This window comes from Hesperophylax consimilis, chromosome 16 (assembly GCF_061612785.1).
Source record: "Hesperophylax consimilis isolate HC1 chromosome 16, BYU_Hcon_1.0, whole genome shotgun sequence".
Classification (NCBI taxonomy): Eukaryota; Metazoa; Arthropoda; class Insecta; order Trichoptera; family Limnephilidae; genus Hesperophylax; species Hesperophylax consimilis.
Genome location: NC_142851.1, coordinates 8,058,623 through 8,077,832, shown reverse-complemented (window position 1 = coordinate 8,077,832; position 19,210 = coordinate 8,058,623). Strand labels below are relative to the sequence as shown.

Sequence of the window (19,210 nt, the reverse complement as noted above, 5' to 3'; positions counted from 1 at the left end):
GCGAATTATTTCTCTATGGTAAATATTGTAATAATATTTTCTTCTTCTTTTAATTTTCGTTAGGCTTTATATTTTTCCGTTACGTGACAGTTGTCAGGGTTGTCTGATTGTCAACAAACTTTTCTAGTCGTAAAGCAATTTTCGTGATTATCATCACATTCAATCAAGTCAGTTAGTAATCAAACCGGTCAATTCCACAATTCATTTTATCTACGATATTGAGCGCGAGCGGTGCCGGTCCACTTTTCGCTGATTTTATTGCTGCATTTGTGTGAAACATAATCATGAATAAAATTGTGATTTTCGGAGCTACCGGCATGACCGGTCTATGTGTTGTGGAAGCGGCAATTCAAAAGGGTAAATTATATCATTATTGTTGCATAATATTAATTGTAAACTTGAAAACTATTTAATAATTTTGTGGCAGAATTAGACAAGTTTTTCAAGTATTGAAAACTATTGTTTCGAAAGCAGTTATAATTTGTTAGAATTAAGTGTAAAAGTTTTAAACCATATTTTGCCTAAAATCTTGATCACTTTTAAAACCAAATTCGCAATTCAATGTAGGTATTTATAACACGTCTTCGTTTTACATATAAAGACACCATTAAATCAAATATCAACAGTTTCTAGTGTTTCCAGCTATTTTGCCAATGGATTATATAGGTTGAAATTCTAGGAAATTCGTTATGCGCTGAGAAAATTACTCAATTCATCACTAATTTAATTGCTAATGCCTCGATGGGTCAATGTATCTCCGATTATGTATGCATTCCTTTTTTAATTATTGTGGCAGTAGCTACTAATTTACACATTTCTCAGAATAATTTATAAAGTACAAATATTAGGGTTAAGGTATACATATTTAATATGTATCATTGCATCGAGTTATTTCTACAATTCCCCCGCAAGGAACTTGACATTTCCCACTTCGATATCTTCTGAAATATCAGACAAAAAGAATAAAATTATTTTTCTCTTATTCCGCTTCACTCTTAATACGCAATATTTCACTTTCAAATAAATGGATTTAGCTTTATTAATTCAAAACATGATTTATTATGTCGGGGAAGACGGAAAAATACGCACTTTTAATTTTAATTTCGTTTATTAAGTCACTTACGTGATATGTCAATTAGTATGCGGCGCCGTTATAGTCGCAGCCGACGGCGACTATGTTCATATCAAGAGTTGGATTATATTCATAATATCATATTAGAATTAAATCACAAACCAGTCTATACAAACCTAGCGTAGCCCACAAACTACTTGAAAACTGGGATATAACTCTAAAGGGGACGCGAGCAGGCGTTCCCCAACATTTATAGTAACTTTTAGTAATAATATAACTAAATTCAAGTATTAATTCAAAGTAAACATTCCATATTTACCGTGAAGCGGAATTCGTAACCTTTACCAGAATAAAATACCAACTTCTGATTTAATATTATTGTATTTTTAGTGGAACAACTTTTCTTTAACTTTTGAAGGTTTTACAAATAATTAGGTGCCAATGGTCCAATGGATATAGACGTTGTCCCGGTAAGACAGAGATCCTGAGTTCGATTCACAGTTAAGACCGTTATACTGTTCTTTACCGTTTTTCTTTCACCATTCTTTTTTTTTTTTTCTGTGTCTTGTTCTGTTTCATGTTTCGTTAGATTTTTTTATTATAAACACCCGTTAAACTGCCAAAGCAGTTTGTTAGCAGGTCAATTTGACAATATCAATCATAACACCACAGAACACATATAACTAGAAGCTTTTTTTTCCGACTTTATGTCCGGGTTAAATCTTCCCCACAGGAAAAACTAAACCCTTCCACACACTTTTACACAAATGATCATCTAGTCAATCCACATTATGCAAGACTTCAGATATTTTCACATCAGACGGTTCGGCTCGGTAGAACTCCTAACTGGACCTATAAATCCTACTGATCCCTCAATGTAAATATTTAAAAAATCTTTTGTAATCCTACATGTATTTAAAATGACTGATTTTTGCATTTTTATATATAAATTCTTTGACAGATCTAATACGCCTAAATTTTGAATATTAGAGCTAGGTAATGCCAGTATAACAAATGGTAATATTTTTATAGTCTGAGAATGCCAAATTCTTTCAATCTCATTTCCTAAATCTATGTATTTTCTTATTTTTTCAGAATCAGATTTTTTAATATTACAGGGATTTGGAATAGCGACATCAATGATTTAAGTTATTTAAAAAAAAAATTTCATGTAAAACTATATCCGGTCTATTATGACTAATCGTTCGGTCTGTTAGTATAGTTTTATCATAATATATTTTATCAAATTCATTTTCTAAAAATGAATTTGTTTCTTATTCATAATATGGTACTACATTACGGCAGTCAATCAAGTTATGTTTAGTTACCAAACTTTGGTGAATTATTTTTAAAACTTGATTGTGCCTAAATGTATACTCGGACGGCGCTAATACAGAACATCCCGATATAATATGTTCTATAGTTTCCGGAAAAGCCAAACATTTTCTACATAAATCATCAATCATCAAATCAATTTGATTTGTATCTTTGATTATATGCTTCCTATATTTTTTAGTATTAATGACTCTATCCTGAATGGCAAGCATAAATCCTTCTACTTCTGCGCTCAACTCTCCAATACTCCACCATTTTTTTGACGAAAATTTGTCAACATACGTTTGGTTGAGATAATTGAAGTGTTTTGCGTGAATAATTTTATTTGACCAGGAATCTAATAATTCCTGGTTGAGATTTATAAAAAATGTTGGCATTGTATCATCTTATTCTTCAATGATTTATTATTATTGAACACTATTTTCTAACTATCAGTAATTTTCAGGGTTGACTGTTCGTGCATTTGTAAGAGATGCTGGCAAAGTCCCGGAGAATTATCAAGACAAGGTTGAAGTAGTGGTTGGTAATGTCCTGAACCAGTCTGATGTGGACTCTGCAGTCCAGGGGATGGATGGAGTAGTGGTTGCTTTGGGAACAAGGAACGACATCAAACCGACCACAGACATGTCCGAAGGCATGAAGAACATAATCGCCGCCATGAAGACAAATAAAGTGGAGACTGTATCTGTTTGTCTTTCTGCTTTCTTGATCATGGAAAAGGTCCCTCCAGTGTTTGTGGATATCACGGCTGACCATAAGAGAATGTGGGATGCTTTGAAAGAAAGTGGACTCAAATACATCTCCGTTTTCCCTCCACATATCGCTGGTACGTATTCTAAACTGTTTAATGTTTTAACAACGCTGTGACAGTAATTATTGTTAGTTTTCATAATAATAAGTAATCAACACATTTCCCATAATGTAATCCCCCTTATCTACTTTGACAAAAGACTCCTTAAAAAATAAAGCACAATAAATGCATCAAAAACTTGAAACAGGTTATGTCAAGAATCTTAATAAAGATAGAAGTGCATGACAGGGTCTGAGTGTATGGCCTTCTATTCTGTATCTACTCCTGCAACTGATATTAATATATAAACTCTTTAACATTGTGGGTCCAGGAGACTCACATTTTAAAACAATAATTAAAATCTACAAAAATGTACATCTTCGTCAATAAAAATTATGTTTAGTTGACAACCTTTCAAAACTTGTGTACACAACAATAACTTTGAATATTGAAAATAATGACAAGATGTAAAGTTACAAATAATTTTGCACTAAATGCAACACATCTTGCACTTTTTGGAATTGAATTGAAATTCACACATTAACCTGTTAGGCCGGGAATAGTATAACATTTATTAATTTGTTGAACTCCATTTTAATTTTATGGTTTTATTTTATATACCTATTCAATAATATTATTATCCAATTTATAAATAAATATTTGTTCCGTCTTCTGAAGGCATTAAGTTTGATAATACTTTCAGAAGACGAAATAGTTGTCACGCATAATAATAATGACACTGCAAAACTGGTTTATAAATATTTTTTTTTTTATAAATTGAATAATAATATTATTATAGACTGTTTCAACAAATGAATGGCGCGAAGACTTCATATATTCTGAAATCGGATGGAAAAATCGGACTTGTATCCCGGCCTTGCCCCCGCATACACAATTTATAAGTTTTTAAGTTCCAAAAAAATATATGTTAATTATTTATCTAAGATAGTATCTATACATTTGTTATGCCGAAATGTTAATTATATGAAATTCCCTCGATAGAAAAAAATCGCAAAGTAAATTATTAAAAATTATCTGAAAATTATTAAAAACACATTCTGTTCTGTTATTTAGTATGTTATAGGCATGAAAAAATTCAGTGTATCTTTAAATGCAACTAAAGCATTTTTCGAGAGATTTTTGCTCTATTTCAAATGAGTCATGTTTTATTAAATATTTTCACCATTTTCGCTTAAGGGATGCACTACGTTGTGTAATATTTTGAATCGAGCCGCTATCAATAACACACCTTACGTAGATGGCGATAAGGCTTATTCCCGCTTAACACTATCGACCTGTTTTGATTTAGGCAAGAAAAAAACATGGCCAAAAAGTGCCTTTTATTTTATTTTGTGGATGTTCAGGCACAAATATTTAAATGTTTTTCGATCATTTTATAAATAACTTCATTTGCAACATTATACAATAAAACCATAACCGAAAATGGGTTCGTAAGTAGGAGATTTTGAACTTTAAAGCAGTTTTCATAGGCCTTATACATTCTTTTTTTCTGGGCTTATAAAAAGACTTATCTAAAAAATACTCGATTATTTCAAAGGCCAGGATGTATTCTACTCGCAGTATTTAATTAAAGCATCTGAAACATTTCTAGGCGACCAAATTTTCAAACCAAAAACACATGATTTTGCATTACTACGTAGTGCATCGCCTTAATTAATATCGTTTTTTAATATTATCGCGCTTCCTTTAACATTCGTATTAACATATCTCCCTTTCAAACCATCTTTGAACGCTTAATACATGGCCCTAAAAGCCAGAGCAGAAAACAGAAAATTATTTTTTAGCCGTTAGAGAGGCTCCATTCATAAAATCCAAAGTGGAATGTAAAGTTTTATTAGTGCAAGCGATTCTGATTTCGCTCTTCATATATTTTTCAAATACTAAAAGTGAATATTGGGTAAATACAAGTTGATTTGAATGTTTCTGAATTTGGTGCTGTGTAATATATTATAATTGTTCATTTCACCTTCATTATTTACTCTCAGATTATGGTATTTAATATTCCCTCCGTAGTAAACACAATTTTTTGCATGGTGTTATGTAAATTCTAATACATGTTGACTTATTTTGTGATGATAAGCTACAATCTAAAAACCATATATACACAGTGATAAGAGCACTTAACTTGATTAGAAAATGCCATTTGATTATCGTTACGGTGATAGTTATTACCGTTATATAATATTTAGAATAATGTAGGTTGCTTGGAATTTCTGATGTGAAATTTACCACCTGTGTTCCATTTCTGACACAGAAAAATTAAATGATTTACAGAAATAATGTTTTAATTTATGGGATCTCAGAGACTGTTATTCTATACTATTCAATGATCTGGGAGATATTATTAATCATTACATATGTTATATAGACACACTTACTAGTGGGATTTAAATAAAAATTACTTTAAAAACCTAAATTACAAATTACTTGAACAACTAAAACATGTATTTATTATTAGAGTTTTTCTGAGTGATTCGTGAAGCATGGTTTCACGTTTATAGGGGTAGTAGATACTTTCAGTACTGCCCTGCTATTCATAACGAAAAGTTGCTTGAAATGTCCTCAACTGTGCTTGGTGAACAGATCTGAATAGCTAGGTACTTCCCAACCTTCCTCCTTCTTATCTCTCTGCCCTCCCCACTCCCTACACTCAGGACGGGCTGTTTCACAGAATTTGAACAATTCATCAAAGTTAAAATTCATGTTCTGGGAATGTTCTACTCAAGTTCTGTTATTATTTAATCATGGGCGGGTTGCTTCAAGTGTTTGGATAGTGACAGAACTTGAATATTAACTTTGATTTAGTTGATTCTCAAGTTCTGTTGTTATTTAAATTTTATGAAAGAACTGGCCAATAATGATACAATAACAGAATAGAACCTTCACAGAACTTGAAAATCAACGATCTCAATGATAAATTGTTCAAATTCTGTGAAACAACCTTAGAACTTTTGTTTGATTTAGTTTCAATTTCAAAATTGGAAGAGTTTGTTTGGAGAAGTGTTAAAGTACCTATCTATATACACGGTGTCCGGAAACTCGTAGTACAAGCGGGAAACTGGAGAATCTACACCACATGGGGAACCCAAATAAACATAAAGTTTTTTGATTTGAGCATTTTCACAAAAAAAAATATTTTTCGGCTATTTTAGGGTTAAAGTTTTTTCTGGTGTTTAGGGTTGAACAACAGATGTTTTAACCCTGCAGAGCAGAAATATTTTATGATTACACCGGATTAAATGAAGGGTGATTTCAAAAAAATGCTTCAAATCCGAGTTTCTTCATTTGTTTTACTTTCAAATAGTTTCAATTAGTTGGGTACTTTGATCTTCAGTAATAATTTATAAAAATTTGATTAAAAAAAAAAAAAAAAAAAATCAACTTCTAACTCGATTTACTCGATAACGAAAGCTCAAATAAAAAAAAAAATATACTACAAAATCGACTCCAAATGTGATGTAGATTCACCAGAACGAGGTCATCTATTACAAAGAAATTTCATGTTTTTTTACAAATGAATCATATAATTTATATATATTGATAAAACTTATTGAATTTTTGGAAAATATCAAATAAAGATATAAGCGATTCTTCTTCTTCTGAAACAGAAAAATCAGAGATAGATGTGACCATATCATTTTCAGAACCGCTAATATTGTCTTCAATAATTAAATATTACAATTTGAGGTTTTACTCACTAAGTTATTATTATTATTATTTCAGATGCCCCCAGTGGAGAATACACAGTGGCCTTTGACAAGAGCCCTGCCCGTGCCATTTCCAAATGGGACCTTGGAAAGTTCTTGGTTGAATGCTTGACCACCCCTGAATACGTTGGAAAGATTGTTTGTTTGGGCAGTGTTCCTAAACCATAAGACATCCTCTACTAAATTTAATAATCTTTACCATTCTCACCGTACTATTTATGTTAATGTTAAAACATATAATATTATAACTCTTATATTACATATTTTTAAATAAATCTCTCTGATGAAAATTGTTGATTTTATTTATTTAAAATAAATTTGATAAAATAGCTACTACAGATTATTTTTAATACTCATTGCTGCATAAAATACGTCGCATTTATTATAATTATGTAATAATATAAAATTACAACTTGTTAAATTTATTAACAATTCATTAATTGAGTAAGTACATTTTTTAAATAAAATTAAGCTACCTACCAGAGACAAATTAAATTGTCCTCTCACTATTAGAATCAGGTAAAAACGTAAAAGTAAGTACTTAGATATAACAGTTATTATATTTATAGTACTTACTCATAGAATAAGGAGTTTCTTCCTTATTCAGTACCATATGGTTTTATTCATACAAAATGATGCGATAAGCACTAATCCAATGGTAGTTGTGTCCATGAAAAAATGAATTCTGAAATATTGCTATTACTAGCTGTAGAAGATAACGAATATCGTTAAAAATGAGAAAATCTAAACGATTTTTTTAAATTCATGCAATTTCAAATATTTTTTTATTGGTCGAAACAATCATTTTTTTAGTTGCCTTTCACTTTTGTGGTTTATTATATGATTAATTTGTTAATAACTCTAAGAGATGATCATTGCAAGAAAATGATTACAAAAATGAAAAATGCAGTAATCTTGGACGAAAAGGACACGACCATACTACAAAAAAACAACACCTTCATGCATTCAACAACCATGTTAGCTGCGCTTGGTAGGTACCGAAATAGACTTTTCTTCTGCAAGTACCTACCTACAAAATATTTAATGCCTAACTAATATTACTGTCCAACTTAGTCAATATCGATTTCACCATAAAAGTTTTATTAGGTTTTGACGATTTGTCTTCAATTATTTGGCTTGGCATAGGAGGCGGCAAAGGTGATCTGAATTGTGAATGCGTATTTTGCATTGTATTTTTAAATAGTGGTGCGCCATTCTTTGGTGGAAAATAACTTCCGTAAATTGATACAGGCTCACAAACAGTGTATCCTAGCTTTTCATAAAACTTTTCCTGTCCTTTGGTTGATAAATGAATTGTTGCTAACGATAGAAATTTCTTACAATATTCTTCACTAGCGCGCATCAAAAATGTTCCCAAACCTTTTCCTCTTACTGACTTGCTTATGACAACCGACTCAACAAAACAGCTGTTAGGTATGCTTGGTATGGGGGTTAATTTACAATGCCCGATAACTTTCTTGTCCCCAGTTATTAGTATTAAACACGTTGGCAATTTGTCACATGATGTCGATAAACTCAGCATTCGAGCAGTTTCACTTCTAGGCCATTCTTCGTTTACCAGGTCACAGCACTGCTTCATATATTGAGCATGATGATGCAGTGTTACTACGGATAACGAGTCTTCATTGATGTCTGAAAAAATATTCAATTTTGTTACCTGTAGGTATTTGGGAAACATTAACCAATTAAATACAATTTATTAGGCTAAGGAAGGAGGGAGCGCAACTTGCATAATAACCCAAAATGAATCTTTATATATATATTTTTGCCTACATAAATTTTACATTTAAAAATGAATAAATAAAGGCGTATTGTGAAAAAGGCAGACACTAATCTGAAACATACAAAAAATCATCTAATTTTGTAAGGATTCACAAAACTAGCAATCTAGATATAAGCGAAGTTTTTTTTAGGTAGATGGAAGGAAAAGAGTAACAACTTTTTGAACAAATAGAATTTTTTTTTTTTTTTATGTCGCATGCAAGAAACATATTGTGTTGAGGTTTGTTTCATTCTAGAATGAGCTCTTGAAGATCAAGTTGAGAGAATAGATACAAAATTAATCGCGACTGATTAATAATAATTGTAGGTTTTACATAAGAGTTTAATAAATCGAGGTTAGAGAATAATATAATCTGTTTTATTACAATTTTTTTTTGCTTTCCGGTAGGACAGTAGGTACCTAACAATTCTGAACATATATTTTTTTTAAATGGCAATATTTTACTAACCTGTCATTTTCGTTGTCGTTTTCCAGTTTTCTTAGAATTTTGTGTCTGTGTCTAACATAACATAATATTTACCAAGAAACCGTTCTTACTTCATCGAACAATCGACTTTGTACACTCACCATTGTTTCAAGCCTTAAAATAACTAAAATATCGTGTTTTCGTCCGAGTAACTTCCAGCGTATTTAACCTATTTTTAGATGACGCTCTCTGTTTTCTGCATTGTTGCCATCATTCGAATTATACGAATTGGGAGATAATGAAGTTTTCCAAACTTCTGGTTGACGTTTAAACTGTAAATTATTTAACAACTTTCGGTCATATCGGTGCATAGGTTAATAATTTTATAACAAAACATTCAAAATGATGCAGGGGCGAATAAATAATACTCCCTTGGCTGCTGAGAATCCTTTGGGTTTATCATGGCACGATTCCGCCTGGATTCCCATGCTGAACCCGACCAGCATCATGGACTACTTCGCAGAGAGATCCAATCCATTCTTTGACAGAACGTGTAATAATGAAATAGTGAAAATGCAAAGGCTGAGCCCCGACCAGCTAAAGTAAGCAACCAATTATTTATAATCAAACCTTTAACCCTTAGGAGCCGGATCCCTGCAATTATAGGGTTGAAGAATAGTGCCCACCCACTTCACAAATTGGATATTACTTCTACAGGGTTTGTTAAACACAAAAATCAAAATGTCGCTTTATCAAGTATGGTATTATTGTCTTCATGTTGCTTTTAACCAAAGATATTAGAAGAACGAGATGTGCTATGCGCAGTTCGTACTGAGTGGAATTGTTTTGCCGAGTGTCGCCGGTTTTGTTCACCAATACTACTGCACACCTTCGCTTGCGCTGAGGTATCCGCACTAATACATAGAACAGATTTCTGTGCGTACACGTCCCGATACCGTTCAAAGTACCCTAATTAGGTAGTACTCCGGCTACGGTCCGGCGGCCAACATAGCATATCTCGTTCTTCTAATATCTTTGGTTTTAACAATAATGTATTTTTATTTATTGAATATTCTTGCTGGCTTCTATGGGTAAAATTACAATATCAGCTCCTCAATTTCAGTTCAGGGAGAACAAAACACAGCCCTCTCTTTGTCAATTTTATAACTCGTTCTTGCATTAACAATAAAATTCTGCTATTGAACAACTTGCTTTCTTTCTGTTTTCTCCCTCCTACAGCATGAGTATCTTCAAGACCCAACTCTTTTACCTTCTTAAAAAGACAGCATCCCCAAAGAAGACATGTTTCTAGAATAAAATAGTTTTTCTTTTCAGCAACATGACTGGGTTGGAGTACATACTTCTCCATGTTCAAGAGCCGATTCTGTATGTAATCAGGAAGCAGCACCGTCACTCTCCGACACAGGCCACTCCGCTAGCTGATTACTACATCATAGCCGGGATAGTCTATCAGGCCCCCGATCTGGCCAGCGTCCTCAACTCTCGATTGGTGAGACTTAGACCTTTACAACGCTGGCATTTTCAATATAACACCAATTTTAACCAGTGGAAGCTGGTGGTCAAGTCAGACAACTATTTGATTATTAAGTGCTTACCTATTTATTATGTTGTGTTATTAAAGAAATCTATTACGACATAATTCTTGCCATAAAAGATGTCTTAGCCAAAAAAAAAATTATATTAGTATTTCTTCAGAAAGATGAGTTAAATCCGTAACAAAGCTGATTGTCCAAACTGAATCAACTTCGTAAATTAGACATGGAAAACAAAATAAACTATTGAATTTGTTACATCTACAGAGCCACAAATTGTTATCCAGATGTATACTCTTGTTTTATTATCAGTGCATATTGAAGACTGGAATTTTTTTATTGTTACTTTATTTTCTAAACTCCACCTATATTCCACATTAATCACAATCAATTGGAATACATACGATAGATAAACAAATATAAAAGTAATCCAAATTATTAGTTGAAATAATCTGCAATTAAACTTGAAAAGGGTTCGGAGTGCAAGAAATATAACAAAGTGGAACATTGCCTGAAAAAGATATTTAATTGGAGACACGATATCGACAACAATATCACAAAAACGCTTTCCCGTTTAACATGTCATTAAACAAACCGTTCCTTCCGAAGTGGTGATAAAAGTCCGAGCACTGATCGCGTTAAGGTAAAATTTGCAAAGCAATGTATGTAACTACGCTTTGGACTGTTCACAGAATATGCAAACATTCTCATAAAATTTTTGTGCGAAATCCAAAATGGACTACTACTCTGAAAACAGGCAGAAGTCGCTCCGCATTTATTAAACACACATACATATATACCTACCTATTATTATGCATTATATTATTGCATACTAAAATAAACCCCCTCTTTATGAAGTACATTATGTGGTATCTTTGCCTTTTAATTGACGACATAATTTTGATTTATGTTTGTAATATCATCAACTAAAAAAAAATATTAAAGCTTTCCACATAAAATATAATGGCCTGTCAATAAGCGAGTTCGCATCGTATCTGGATCCCACCCAGACATTGTGAGTTCAATTTCTCGGCTCGCTAAGTCCTCCATCTCGCCGCAAGCAAGATTTCCGCTTACTGTGGTGGTAGTAGGAGAATTTCAAATATTCTCAGCCTACTCGTAACACGGGATTATTTGACTTTCTTAAACTAACTTAACTCTTAAGGCGAGTAATTCAAAATCATGTGTTTTTGATTTGAAAATTTGGTCGCCTAGAAATGTTTCAGATGCTTTAATTAAATACTGCTAGTAGAATATATCTTGGCCTTTGAAATAATCGAGTATTTTTTAGATAAGTCTTTTTATAAGCCCAGAAAAAAATAATGTAAAGGCCTATGAAAACTGCTTTAAAGTTCAAAATCTCCTACTTATGAACCCATTTTCGGTTATGATTTTATTATATAATGTAGCAAATTAAGTTATTTATAAAATGATCGAAAAAAATTAAATATTTATGCCTGAACATCCACAAAATAAAATAAAAGGCACTTTTTGGCCATGTTTTTTTCTTGCATAAATCAAAACAGGCGGATGGTGTTAAGCGGGAATTTGAACCTTATCGCCATCTACTTAAGTGTTGTTATTGATAGCGGCTCAATTTAAAATATTACACGACGTAGTGCATCGCCTTAACTTTTTTTCTTAAATCTGTTTTTCTTAAACTTTTTCCTTGGTGGATGTTTATAAGCATGTTTTAGCCTTCATCATTGTATCATGTTGTGATGTTTTAATATTTTAGCTGACTGCGGTCCACCATTTGCAATCCTCCTTCGAAGAAGCCACCTCCTATTCCAGATACCACCCCAGCAAAGGTTACTCTTGGGACTTCAAGCCAAATAAGACAGGTATGGTACTCTTTCCATCTCCATCTGCAGCCTCATAACCTACACCCATTGGGGTAGCCAATGGCTCCGTGTAGTTAGGACTCTTGTGTAGTGATCACATAAAAAAGTTACTACCGGACATCGTTTGAATTTCAACACCGAACAATCTGTTAACTTGCCTCTTTTTTTGATAAAGCTCCATAGTGTTGGAATGATGTTGCAATCTGAAACTATTAGCTTAGATCTAGAAATTACAGACAGAAAAGCTGTGCAAATTTCATGACTAAAGAAAGGATTTACTGTATACATTCAGATATCTCGATACTGCCGCCCGTTATTTTTCACAAAAACTGAACAAAAATTATTTTTATCCAACTTTGTAATTAAAATTCTTAAAATAGGGAGAAGCAACTCCAGAGATTGCGTTAGGAGAGGTTGAGAGATGTCAAAGTAGAGCAGGACAGGATCTGCATGGAGGCGATGGGTTCCTGACCCGAATATGACAAGGGAAAGAAGATCCGATAAAAATAATATATTGAAGTAATTTTTTGTTTATCGTTTGTAGGACTGGAACGGGGGATCTTGGGCAGCACCGCCGCACTTGTCACTACACCAAAGGAAGCCACCACAGCTCCCAAAGAGGAGCCATCTACGTTGTTTCAGAGACAACGGGTTGACATGCTCCTGGCTGAACTTGTCCGCCAGTTTCCCCTCCCCACGGCCCAACAAGATGTTAAACCGGTAATTTAGACAATATCACATCTGTAATACTGTGAGTGAGTAGATTCAGTAGATTCAACACACATTTATAAGATGCCTTTGACCAAGGTAATGCTAATATTGACCCACAATAAATAATAAAATAGAGATTGCAAATTTCAAATGCATTCCTGGGATTCATTGTAAATATATTTCTATTGTTCATGTCATGTCCCTTTGAAATTATTGTTAGTCTATGAAAAATGTATTTCACACGCCAACTTTTTGTTTGTTTCTTTGTATTTTTAATTTAAAAGAGCAGATACCCTAAGTATCGACATTCAGTCTCGGAGAGGCAGTCTTGGACAGTGAGTGTGTGAGAGTCAGGTTCTTAGAGTAGTCTGTGACAGTAGTCTGTCAGAAGTGGTAGGTAGTGGAATACCACTAAGGAAATTAGACCCTTAATCGAGTAAGTGTGTGAGAGGCAGTCTCGGACAGTGTGTGTGTGTGTGAGATTCAGGCTCCGAGAGCAGTCTGTGACGGTAGTCTGTCAGAAGTGCTATACCTACTGATTAAGGGAAAAAAGTCCCTTAATCTGAAGAGTATGGTAGAGAATTAAAATAGTTATAGAAGTACCTACCAGTAAACTTCAGCTGCGGCTGATAGTACCATTTGTGTTTTTATTATGTTTTCGTACCACGATAGTAGAAACAATCCCCAAAGGGGACACAGTCCCTTAGGGAAATTATTTTCCTTAGAGTCTTCTCTGAGAATCTATATATACAGGGTGTATCGGCACTAACCCGACAAACTTTAACCAGCTATTCCTTAGCACATTTGGAGTAAAAAATGTTATGGGCACTTTGCTGTCCGGTAGCATTTTTTTTTCAATTAAAAACAAAAAAATTTAAAATTTCCACACTACATCACTGTCATTGGCATTGCGTTTCGTGTTAAACAGCTGTTATAAGCAAGTATGTCAAAAAGCGTCTTCGCTCTTTCGCACACACTAAATAATAATAGTTAAAAATGAGACGAATGGTGCCGTGCTATTTCGTTGTGACTGTAAACGTGCGCCAATATAGGTACACACGTGCATCGAATAAAATATTTGCCAGATGGGTTTTCAAACTTTATCAAAGGATAAAACAGTGGTGACATGTGGTGAAAATATGAATAATAAATTTTTTATTAAAAAAAAACGTTACCGGACAGCAAAGTGCACATAAGATTTTTTACTCCAAATATGCTAAGGAATCAGACGCGGCCCGTGACTGTAATTACCAGCAGTGCATTTCACTTTTAAAATGTACCTAGTCTGTAATTTAGGTGGAGCAAATTAAGAATGGGAACACCTACTGCAATTCATTCTATCTTCTAAGTTATATTTGTAAAATAACTGATTAAATAATACAAAATTATCTCGAAAATAAAGGACACTCAATTCATCGTTGAAAATATAGCGAAACCGTTTGATTTCACCGTGAACGAGTTCCAATGTGTTAATGTTGTTGCGTTAACATTGAACATTAGTATTTCTAAGCGAATCCATTCCAAACGCATTGGATTACGCATGATCAAAGTGATGCAAAATTCACTCGCCGTCAAAGCACTTCGATAATGCACGGATGGGTTATGTATCTGCACTGCTCTAACACGTAATTTGACGTTAAGAGTGTAATCTGTCTCGCTCATGTCACCGTTTCGGCTACTTCGGGCTGTCTCGATACCGCCCGACGCTGTTTTAGTAGTATGGTAAAAGTTGGTTTTGTGCATATCGGGGTATGCACGACCGCTTGCTTTTGCGCGGGATTTTTTTACTAGAAGATAGCTCAAATAATGACCTGACGGGAATTACGAATTTCTTACATCGATCACTGGGGCACAGATGTCGTTGTAATTTGTTATGTGGAGACTGAAGACAAGCAGTGCAATGCACAAATGCACGTACCAAGGAACCGCCTCTGTAAGGAATAGCTGGTTAAAGTTTGTCGGGTACGTGCCGATACACCCTGTATATAAATATAATTTAATAATTATAAAAATGTAAATAATTATAAAACTTTTGCATAGGTAAAGAAAGACAAGGGCTTTTTAATAGTGTTAGTTAGAAAGAAAAATTATGTTTTACATGTTTGTAGAGACTGTAAATCTATGTAATGAATGCACATCTCTTTTCATCGCCTGTTAGTTGAGATAAACATTCCGCCATCCCAATTATATACATGAAAAATGTAATAACTTCTCAGAAATAGTAATGGCTAGTTCCAAATTGGACAAACAGCAAATTTTTTGTGTTACTGCTGTTACTGTGCCATTATCTCATTGGCTGAGGATAAATAATTATAGCAATTTATTACTTTCAGACAAACGGTGTCACCATCAAGACTGAAAACTCTGCTGACAGAAATCCTGATGTTAAACCACCGGAAAACATTGCCAACGTCACGATAAAGCAAGAACCAGGAGAAAGTACTACTGCGCCGGTTACAAACGGTGTAAATACCGTGGCAAACGGACCCTCCAGTGGAAATGCGGGGCAACTCGATATTAAACAAGAAACTATGAAACCTCCACCAGAGAAAAAACCGAGGTTGAATTAGATCTCAGCTATACTGCGAAATAACACTAAAGCTGCTGCCACACGCAAAGCTCACATCAAAAGTTAATGTACAGCGCATCATCTTTTCTACCGACACACGACGCTATCAAATATTTCTTCCTATGGTAGGAGAGGGGGTCAGTTGAATTCGAGAGCGGCCGAGGAACATAATTTCATCTGTCAAAGTGACAACTTTACTTACTGACAGCTTGAGCACGTTTTCGAAATGGATGATACTTGTCGCCTATTGCTGGATCTGTTGGACAGCTCATCCTCAGATGATGATGCCGCCAACTATATACTTATAAATGCTATTTATAAACTTTTTAAATTTTAAACAATCTGCGCGTAAATAGCGCATTTTCACATAACCTGACATAACCTCTCCGTCGAATCAGGAAATTCGCAGTTGGCACGCCGATCGACGAAAGCGACATATAATAAATTATTGTAAAATAAGCTCATGTCGATTTCCAAAAATGTCGAAGGCAAAGGCGGCAAGGACCAACACCAGGGCAGGGAACGAGAAGAGAGCACGAGAGCTGACGAGAGCAAACCAGATTACCCAGGAAAACAATTGAAAACAATCAACAAACGAACAAACTAGAAGCTTCTCTATGTAGGTATCGGGCCGTCCAACTTTATCAAAAAACCGAATGATATTACCATATAAACATACTGAGTTAAAAATATGATTAATTTTGAAAGGGCGAAAATTTGTTTACTTCAAATTCAAATATTGATTATATTTATATTTTAAATATATGTTAAGTATGTTTGCCAAATAAAGTTTTTTTTTTATGTTTCTAAATTTACTAGCACACATGACGATATGAGCTAACATAATCAATAAGAAATGCATTATTAGATTAGGCTGCTTATGTCATGGCTGTCAAAGGGAACACAGACCTTAGTTGGTAGCTCCGTAATTAAAATGACCCCCTCTCCTTTTTACGGCGGAGAGGGGGACGCATAACTTTTCAAATATCGCGTCGGGAGCGGTTACGTAAAATAAATTCGGTTAGCGAAGTTCAGAACCACACTTATAGCGCGTTATCTTTTTACGTGTGTCGGGTCTGTATGGGATTGTATGGCGAGCGCTATTGTGCTTTATATTATCTGTTGATGTGAGCTTTGCGTGTGGCAGCAGCTTAAATGGTAAATATTCAGAAAATAGGGACACTTTATAGTAGTCACATGATAATCAGAAAGAAGTATTTCAGTTTCCGGAAGTGGAAAATAATGCATTTTAATAGTTATTTCGTTTAAAAAAGGATTGTTTACTTGGCGGTCATTGTTATTAATGTGAAGGTTTTCTTCTCTTATTTAACCCGTGGCGTGCGCAAGTACCATCCAAAAAACACCCGTTGAGTGCGCATTAGGATTAATCAATATTTATTTTACTAAACGTTCATAATATTAAGATGGGTATGAATAGCCATTGAAGCCAACATAGAAGTTTATTGGCAAAGCATGTTTATGTATAAAACCACTCCATTTACTAATAAAAATTTAAAAAAAGATTATTTTACAGAGAATGGGATAAAAGGTATATAAATTGTTTATTTTTTCTTCGTTGGTATTGCAAGTTGCTTATGTCAAAAAAAAAGTATGTTTTCTTATTAAAATAATTAGATATTACACCCTAAAACCTTGCAAACACTTGCGGCACTCACAAAACAGACTGACGTCTTGAATAAAACCTTAGACACATTACGCTACACATACGCACGGGCTAACCTAAAATATAACTCATGTTCCCAATGTAGTTTCTTAGTTTGGGTTTAACAAAAAAAAAAATATTTAAAAAAACTAGCTAAAAAAATCTATTAGTTTACTATTATTTCAAAACATGAGAAGACATCACATCATCCTTTTCTTTTTTTTTATAAAATAGCTACTAAAATGTATTATTTTCCATTTCCGGAAACTGAAAACTTACTTCTCATTATTATCTAACTGCTACAGTGTTTTTAAAATAAAATGTATGTATTAAGCGTGCTCCTATTTTCTGAACATTTACCCAATAAATTATTAATATAATAATTAATATTTCCATATAAGACAAGGTACCTTTAAGAAACTATTAGCTATATTAAATAATGTTTTTTATATGATGTAAGCTTTTTATTATTAAAAAAAAAAAAAAACAATATTTTATTAGTACACTCAATTCTGTTTCTAGACTATGAGAGATACGATCCGCAGAAAATACCACGTAAAGAAAACAGTGTCAAAAAAATACAACACAACAGTAACCTTGTCGCCTGAAAGTGAGGGTACCTTGTGTCAGATCTGGTAGTTATGATTTTTTGGTTATGAGTTGTTTATGATGTTAGCACAATGTTTGGTAATCCAAATTTCCGTCCTCGAGCGCCGAAGGCAACATTATCAAAAATCAAAAACTACAAAATTTTCTACCCGTCTTCAGCTTTTGGTGATTTTAAACATGATGGTCTAGTTTTCGAATATAACTATGTCATACGTTTTCAAAGTAAACTAAACAAAACCGCCTCTATAGACCCAATAGTTTCTAAAATTCAGCCTTTCAAAATGTATCACATTGTTAAAACTCGGAATTTTTTTGCAATATTTTGTTGTTCTGAGGGAATTTGACAATCTTGCATCAATCAATCAATCTGGCATCTTCATTATTTTAGACAGGTGCAGGTTAAGTGACTGACCGCTCTCTCTCCCTACCACCCCCTCCCCCTATCTCTCCCCACCACTCCGTCCCCCTCAAAGCCAGGCCCTTTGTGGAACATCAGTTCGCGTCTGGCACATAAGTTATTAAAAAACATTAGAAGCATTCGTAAGAACTTTGACAGCTTTACAGTTCTTTTACAGGACCTCGACTCCCACTTTGACATTATAATCTTAAGTGAATGCTGGACAGACGACTCTTACACTGATATCAACTTACCTGGATATTCGACATTCCATACTACTACCAAACTAAACCAAAATGACGGTATAGTTATCTTCTTTACAGAATCGTTAGATCCCTTTATCTCTGAAATAAACCTAACGGAAGCAAATTGATTCAAAATTTCACTAGGATCTGATATATCTGTATTTGCGATTTATAGACCTCCGTGTTTTAAAAATCTCACACCTTTCCTTACTTCCCTTCAAAAAATTCTGGGTGATAATTTAAACACACAACAACTCATCTTAGCCGGAGATTTGAACATAAACATTCTCAATTGCAATCCTAAAACCAATGAATATCTTAGTCTTTTAAGTCATTATGGCCTTAAGTCAATTATAAATTCTGCCACAAGAACTTCCCTTGAGTCCAATTCATGCATTATCACATTTTTTCTAAAACCAAAAAAACAACCATTTCTTCCATTATTCACACTACGGTCACTGATCACTACACTAGATCAATCGGC

General features: G+C 33.7%; 3 protein-coding genes across 3 annotated transcripts; 2 read left to right on the top strand and 1 right to left on the bottom strand.

Annotated features, from left to right (window-relative positions):
• Positions 1-118: 118 nt before the first annotated feature.
• Positions 119-7,215, top strand: LOC149416657 (flavin reductase (NADPH)). The gene is made up of 3 exons (XM_089641452.1): positions 119-357; positions 2,853-3,233; positions 6,942-7,215. Exons 1-3 carry the CDS (start codon positions 285-287, stop codon positions 7,091-7,093), a joined length of 606 nt encoding a protein of 201 aa, XP_089497578.1. The 5' UTR covers positions 119-284; the 3' UTR covers positions 7,094-7,215.
• Positions 7,216-7,302: 87 nt separating this feature from the next.
• Naa80 (N-alpha-acetyltransferase 80) lies at positions 7,303-9,315 on the bottom strand. The gene is made up of 2 exons (XM_089641451.1): positions 9,178-9,315; positions 7,303-8,578 (listed from the first exon to the last, which is right to left on the bottom strand). The coding sequence occupies exons 1-2, from the start codon at positions 9,182-9,184 to the stop codon at positions 7,974-7,976; spliced, it is 612 nt and encodes a 203-aa protein (XP_089497577.1). The 5' UTR covers positions 9,185-9,315; the 3' UTR covers positions 7,303-7,973.
• Positions 9,316-9,523: 208 nt separating this feature from the next.
• MED6 (mediator complex subunit 6) lies at positions 9,524-17,890 on the top strand. Its single transcript, XM_089641449.1, has 5 exons — positions 9,524-9,737; positions 10,471-10,645; positions 12,427-12,532; positions 13,077-13,252; positions 15,577-17,890. Exons 1-5 carry the CDS (start codon positions 9,538-9,540, stop codon positions 15,811-15,813), a joined length of 894 nt encoding a protein of 297 aa, XP_089497575.1. The 5' UTR covers positions 9,524-9,537; the 3' UTR covers positions 15,814-17,890.
• The last annotated feature ends 1,320 nt before the right edge of the window (positions 17,891-19,210 follow it).

Coding starts and splice junctions, on each gene's coding strand:
- LOC149416657 (XM_089641452.1), top strand. CDS start 285: ATGAATAAAATTGTGATTTTCGGAGCTACCGGCATGACCGGTCTATGT. Junction 358..2,852: donor GGAAGCGGCAATTCAAAAGG/GTAAATTATATC, acceptor AGTAATTTTCAG/GGTTGACTGTTCGTGCATTT. Junction 3,234..6,941: donor TTTCCCTCCACATATCGCTG/GTACGTATTCTA, acceptor TTATTATTTCAG/ATGCCCCCAGTGGAGAATAC.
- MED6 (XM_089641449.1), top strand. CDS start 9,538: ATGATGCAGGGGCGAATAAATAATACTCCCTTGGCTGCTGAGAATCCT. Junction 12,533..13,076: donor CTTCAAGCCAAATAAGACAG/GTATGGTACTCT, acceptor TATCGTTTGTAG/GACTGGAACGGGGGATCTTG. Junction 13,253..15,576: donor CCCAACAAGATGTTAAACCG/GTAATTTAGACA, acceptor TATTACTTTCAG/ACAAACGGTGTCACCATCAA.